Source organism: Salvelinus sp. IW2-2015, linkage group LG7 (assembly GCF_002910315.2).
Source record: "Salvelinus sp. IW2-2015 linkage group LG7, ASM291031v2, whole genome shotgun sequence".
Classification (NCBI taxonomy): Eukaryota; Metazoa; Chordata; class Actinopteri; order Salmoniformes; family Salmonidae; genus Salvelinus; species Salvelinus sp. IW2-2015.
The window spans coordinates 18,354,917-18,361,966 of record NC_036847.1 but is presented as its reverse complement, the minus strand read 5'-3'; the positions used below and the strand labels follow the sequence as shown (position 1 = coordinate 18,361,966).

The following is a 7,050-nucleotide window of genomic DNA, read 5'->3' as shown; positions in this document are numbered from 1 at the left end:
ATGTTAATGTCAAGCCCTGCATGTTTTTTTGAAAAGAGTCATGGAATGTAGGCCTACATTGAACACCACACATTGGCAGCTACTGTAGGCTGAACGATAGAACAGCTATTTCCATGTTAAAATGTTATGGGATAAATTTTCTCCATTGTTTTTGATGGTAGGCCACTCTGGTAGGCCTACATTATGATCAAATAGCCACAGTAGTCTACTTGACTACTTGAATTTGCACAGCAATGAAAAAAACATTGGTAGTGAGTACAGCCCAGTACATCACTGGTAGCTACTACCTACATATGTATAACTTTGAGCTGAATTGTCTGTCTTTGCAATTTTGGTTTGCCCCCGTTAACATATTTAGCAAGCAGGCTCCATGGAAATGTGCAATTACTTGTGCTAATTTTGCTAGCATTCTGGTAATAGATGCCCAATGGGCTTTTTTGTGGTTGCGTTTTTAGCGCCCCTTGTGTATTAAGCCGGTAATACCGTAAATCCTAGTAAAACGGTATGACATTTTATTATTATTATTATTATTATTATTATTACTACTACTACTACTACACTCACTTTTTCTCCCCAATTACGTGATATCTAATTAGTAGTTATGATCGTCTTATCGCTGCAACTCTCATACAGACTCTGGAGAGGCAAATGTCGAGAACCATGCGTCCTCCGAAACACAACCCTGCCAAGCCGCACTGCTTCTTGACACACAGCTCTCTTAACCCGGAAGCCAGCCGCACCAATGTGTCGGAGGAAACACTGTCCAACTGACGACCGTGGTCAGCTTGCAGGCGCCCAACCGCCACAAGGAATCGCTAGAGCACGATGAGACAAGGAAGTCCCGGCCGGCCAAACCCTCCCCTAACCCGGACGACGCTGGGCCAATTGCGCGCTGCCCCATGGGTCTCGTATGGATCGAACCCGAGGCTGTAGTGACGCCTCACCAATGCGATGCAATGCCTTAGAGAGGTACTCCACTCGGAAGCCCTACAATATGAAAATCTGGTTACCGCTCAACCCTAGTAGTGTAGGACTCACAGCTTGTTGCCTTTGAGGGCTGCGTGGTGCAGCAGGTTGAAGCCGCGGTGGTTCTGCTGGGTGAAGTCTATGTTGGGCACCACGACCAGGATCTCAATGATGTTCCGGAAGTCTTTGGCGATGGCGTCGTGCAGCGGTGTGTCTCCGTACGAGTCCTTGTAGGAGGAGGAKAAAGAAGTTAGCCAGGTAATAAATTATCTGTGGTCAGTTTATAGTTGTAGCCCCTAAYAGAGAGGGTTAGCATTTGGGCAGGGAGAGCTGATCCTAAATCTGTGCTAACAGCTGTCCTAGAGGGATGTGAGACCTTGAGGCCTTCTATTTGATCATAGTTCTACAGCAACGTTTATATGTCATGAATGGACTACAGGGTTGGGCGGTATCCAGATTTTCATACCGTTTCTATACCATCCCGGGGAATAAGTTATTACACATGGTGCGCTATTTTGGGGGGGGGCACAAAACAATTTAGGCAACAGGGATCCAGGAGGGGATTGAATGTCTCTAGTCTGAGTACCAGTCTTTTTAGCTAACATTCCACTCCATGTCATTGCCAAAGAGACTGGCCTTTCGGCAATCTCAACGATGGATTTGCGGGAGTTGCTCATGGGTTGTTGGAAATAAATATATTTTCCATGACAACATGTGGAGCCTCAAATAGAATTAGAAACAAACATTTAACTGTTATCGAAAGGAACGTGTCTGTCAGCCCTGCCTTAAAAGACCAACATTTGTTAAAGAATGGTTAAAGGGGTCTGAATACTTTCCGAAGGCACAGTGCATTCAGAAAGTATTCAGACCTTGACCTTTTTCACATTTTGTTAGGTTACAGCCTTATTCTAAAATTGATACAATAGTTTTTTCCCACCTCATCAATCTACACACAACAGCCCATAATGACAAAGCAAAAACAGGTTTTTAGAAATGTTGGCAATTTATAAAAAAATAACAAAACTGAAATATCACATTTACATACAGTTGAAGTCGGAAGTTTACATACATACACCTTATCCAAATACATTTAAAATCAGTTTCACAATTCCTGACATTTAATCCTAGTAAAAATTACCTGTCTTAGGTCAGTTAGTATCACCACTTTATTTTAAGAAYGTGAAATGTCATCATAATAGTAGAGAATTATTTATTTCAGCTTTTATTTTTTCATCACATTCCCAGTGGGTCAGAAGTTTACATACACTCAATTAGTATTTGGTAGCATTGCCTTTAAAATTGGGTCAAATGTTTCGGGTAGCCTTCCACAAGCTTCCCACAATAAGTTGCCTGAATTTTGGCCCATTCCTCCTGCCCAGAGCTGGTGTAACTGAGTCACGTTTGTAGGCCTCCTTGCTCGCACACGCTTTTTCAGTTCTGCCCACAAAATGTATATTTTCTATTTTGCCACAACTTTGGAAGTATGCTTGGGGTCATTGTCCACTTGGAAGACCCATTTGTGACCAAGCTTTAACTTCCTGACTGATGTCTTGAGATGTTTCTTCAATATATCTACATAATTTTCCTCCCTCATGATACCATCAATTTTGTGAAGTGCACCAGTCCCTCATGCAGCAAAGCACCCCCACAACATGATGTCAAGCAAAGAGGCACTGAGTTTGAAGGTAGGCCTTGAAATACATCCACAGGTACAAGCCATGCCATTTTCTGGAATTTCCCAAGCTGTTTAAAGGCACAGTCAACTTAGTGTATGTAAACTTCTGACCCACTGGAATTGTGATACAGTGAATTATAAGTGAAATAATCTGTCTGTAAACAATTGTTGGAAAAATGACTTGTGTCATGCACAAAGTAGATGTCCTAACCGACTTACCAAAACTATAGTTTGTTAACAAGAAATTTGTGGAGTGGTTGAAAAACGAGTTTTCATGACTCCAACCTAAGTGTATGTAAACTTCCGACTTCAACAGTAAATACATTTACAAATGAAAATATGCGGTGATGGAAATTATGCAGACAATTACATTGATGGAAGCCACACTATCTGCAATATTAAAGCTGTTAGCGAGGGAAGTTGTTGTATTTTGAGGCTTAAAATCAAAGCAAAGAGGTTGCATGTGTGGAATTGCAGTATGTATTTAGTTTGAGAATTTAGACGTGAGCTAGAAAATTTTGACAAACAAAAAACAGTTGCTTAGCAACCGGATAACAACCTGTTCTGTGGAGAGAAAAAAAAAGTGAGAGTTCCAATATTTGGATAATCGTGATTGGAAGATAGCTGTGAGGATTATCGAATCAGGATCAACTCTGTTCACTTCGAGCTCATTAGTAGCGCTCGCCAGGTTGCAGTCCTAAAACCCGGAAATGATTTACCTCTGGTTCGTTCAGCGATCCAAGTGGGGAACATTTATGGGGAAAGAAAGAATAGGGTTTTGGGATAAATGCCGAAAATAAGACTGAGGTTAACACAGGCTTAGGAGATCTTAAACATTTTGATCTATGAGATAATATCATTCAGTTAACATGGCCTTTATTAATTATGTAGCCCATGAAAATGATCTCATAGAACAAAACGTATAAGATTTCCTAAGCCTGTGTTTACCACAGACCTTATTTTTGGCATTTATCGAAAACCTCTACAAAAATGCCATTCATTTCCCCATAGGCTTTGTCCAACTAACCATGAAGTTAATGCCTACAAAAAGACACCACTACTATCTCTATATGATACAATGTTCATATTTGAAGATGGCAGATGGGCCAGTCTCTTTGGCAATGAAAAGGCATTGCAAGGAATGGAATGTTAGCTAAAGAGACTGGCACTCAGGCTAGAATGTCTCTGCTGTAACCAAGAAGCTTGATCTTGATATCTAGCCACTTGGCTAGCAAGTTAGCAAACCAAATGCAAAGCTGGAGCCCTGAGCTGGAAACAATTTATTTGATACATCTTAGATTTGTTATAGTTATACTTAACGTATAAGTAGTGGAGTAGCATGCACCCCCGCAGCCCTTGGGTACCCCCCAAATATATATTTTTTTTTGTTGAAAATTATTCTGTCGATATAAACGGTATATCGCCCAAGCCTACTCTGAGTACTCATGTGTAGCAATGCTGCTCTTTTCTGTTACAGTACAGCTCAGATACACACATTAACAAAAATAAAAAATTATATTTAACCTTTATTGAACTAGGCAAGTCAGTTAAGAACAAATTATTATTTACAATGACGGTCTAGGAATAGTGGGTTAACTAACTGCCTTGTTCAGGGGCAGAATGACAGATTTTTWACTTGTCAGCTCAGGGATTCGATGTAGCAACCTTTCGGTTACTGCCTCAACGCTCTAACCACTAGYCTACCTGCCGCCCCAACATACACACACAAACTTCAAGCAACCATTCCACTCCAGCTGAACACGCACAATGCTTGAGCAGAAAAATGAAATATCCCAAACAGTACCCAAAACCAGAGACCAGATGTGAGGCGAATTGAGCTGCTTTGAGATATGGCCGTTTGAGGAAAGCCCGGCAAAGTTGGAGAGCCGTCTAAATGACCTTAAAGAACTCAACAAATGAACACAAGACTCACACAGCCCTTATGAAGAAATTATTCAGGCTTGGGGTGAATACGGGTGCGTCGACTTAAGATAGTAAGTTATTAGTCCCCCAAAGGGGACATTTTATTGCACTAGCCAATACATACAACATCAATAAATACACAGTAAAAACACAACAAATGACAGACACTAAAAGCAGCACATCAAAGAATATAAAAAACAAAGTGTTAAAATGCTTCATAAGAGAAGGATCTGCGGAAACATTCTGTTTTGTTCCTAGTTCAAATAAATATGTCTGCCATTGCAGTCTATGCTGTTTAGTTTCTTGAGAGACTTGTGAGTGTGCATGTGTGTGATTTGTATGTACGGGCGGTGAGCATGACAGAAGAAAGCATGAACCAAAGTATTGAATTAAAATAGGGAATATGATGGCATTTCTGATGCAGATAATGTAGTTCTTATTGGTGGGTACTGACCTGTAGGTTGATGTCGGCTGAGTGTTCCGACAGAACGCGCACCACATCGGTGAAGCCCTTGTTGACGGCTATGTGCAGCGCTGTGCACATGGAGTTGTTCAGCAAGTTCACGTTGGCCCCTTTGCTCAGCAATAGCCGTGCAATCTCCGCCTGGTTCCTGCACACACACAATGAGCAACAAAATGTATAGGCCTAACCACAATAATTATCCTATCTATTTAGGGTACTCATTTAAATATCCATTACTCAATGCATTTTCATATATTTGTTGTGTTGTTTTAATTGACTCATTCTGATAACAAATGTATGTTTTTAATCACTTATTTTAGGGGGGGGGGGCATGGTGAGGGATTATGGACAACAGTAATGCCCCTGTGTGATTGACTGTTTGTGTGTGTAGTGATTTTCACCCCAAATCCAATTAAAGCCAGAGACCCCCCCCATAACCTGTTTTCTAACAATGGGAATACAGGGTACTTAAGGGTACTGGCAACCTTGTGTGTGTGTGTGTGTGTGTGTGAGTATTCCTCTCACCCGAAGGCCGTGTAGTGCAGGGCGGTGTCTCCGTCCTCGTCCTTCACTTCAATCGAGCTGTTGGCTTGCAGCAGAGCCAGGACCACCTCCATGTGGCCCTGGTGGGCTGCCACCTGCAGCGCCGTCTTGCCCTGGTTCTTTATATCCACCTGGAGAGATGTCACACACACAATCAATCACATTAAGAGATGTCTCACACACAATCACATTAAGAGATGACAGACATACAGTCTGCGGTGGCGGGAGTAAACGCACCTTGTCAGGGTATTTCTGCACAAGCTCTCGGACTTTGTTTGCACTGCCATGCGCCGCCTCGATGACCAGCCGGCTGGGGTTGTCCTGATCTGTAGACTGAGACAGCAGCTTCTCCAGGACTGAAATGACTGTGTCTGGAGAGAGAGAGATAAAGAGGGAGGACACAATCGTCAATGAAAGGGAAAAGGGAGAGTGAAAAAAGATCATGTGGATGAATAAAGAGCAAGGGAAGGAGAAAGAAGAAAAATAGAAGAAAGAGAGACATGTTAGTGATGGATTCCAGAGCATGGAGAACATGCATAGTTGGTGCTGCGCTACCCTCCAGGCCCCTCTAAACTCAGAGAGCATAAGCAGTTACCAAGACACTTTGTTAAGTCAAGTCAAAGCAAAACCATTGGAATGAGTCAAAATGTCCCTGTGCACCCTAACCCAGCATTACGAGCCTCTCGTATCCACTCTCTTCCACCATGATGTATATGACGGACACAGAAAAAGGGGTGATTGAGCCAGAGTACCCAAGACTAGTAGAACCACACATACACACATGAGGAGCAGTAGAGGCACATACGCTGACAAGGCCTCTGGTGCTTGCCTCCAACATGAAGGGGCATGAAAGAGAGAAAAACCAGACATTTCAGAGACATGCAAATTACGTGCAAATGATATCCGTTCGTCATGCATGTGGAGACAGTGACCAGGTGAAACAGCGATATGAGGGGCCGTATATGCAACAGACAGCCACTGTCACAACCCTTGGTCAGTAGTGCATGCATAGCTTGCAGCAAGAGTGCTGGAAGAAGAGGGAGTGGTGGAGGGGGTCCATAGGGAATTCAGGGAAAGTGATAAGGAAATGGAAGGAGAGATAAAAAGCAAAGCTCGTTGGATGACTGTTGGATAAGAGGCCCCCTTCCTCCTGTTTGCGAGGTCTCAGTAGTCCTTACTTCCGGATACGTTGGGGTTCTCGGCCGTCATGAGGTTGGCGTCCACCTCCACGGATTGGGCCGAGAGGCACGCCGGGTTAAAGGTCCACGTCTGGCCGTTGAAGGCCACGCGCAGGTCCCCGTCGGCGTACACCTTCAGCACCTTGCCCACCTGCCCCAGGGCCTGATGGGAGAGGAGGGAGTGTAGAAAACAAAAGGAGGAAGATGGGTGGGGGCAGAGGAAAGAGTAGGAAGGAGAGTGAAAAGACAGTGACACTGACAGTGTTAGGACACCAGATAGGTAGGTAGGACTGTTACACTTT

The 7,050-nt window shown here is 43.2% G+C and overlaps 1 protein-coding gene across 2 annotated transcripts in view; it reads right to left on the bottom strand.

Moving 5' to 3' along the window:
- Window positions 1-7,050, bottom strand: part of LOC111966541 (E3 ubiquitin-protein ligase MIB2) — a 100,228-nt gene that overhangs the window by 31,744 nt on the left and 61,434 nt on the right. For both annotated transcript variants that reach the window (XM_023991270.3, XM_070444511.1), the window contains 5 exons: window positions 6,749-6,911; window positions 5,808-5,941; window positions 5,553-5,701; window positions 5,019-5,175; window positions 1,039-1,193 (listed from right to left, as the gene is read on the bottom strand). In XM_023991270.3, the coding sequence (XP_023847038.1) occupies window positions 1,039-1,193; window positions 5,019-5,175; window positions 5,553-5,701; window positions 5,808-5,941; window positions 6,749-6,911 (758 nt within the window). The remainder of the gene's footprint in view (window positions 1-1,038; window positions 1,194-5,018; window positions 5,176-5,552; window positions 5,702-5,807; window positions 5,942-6,748; window positions 6,912-7,050) is intronic.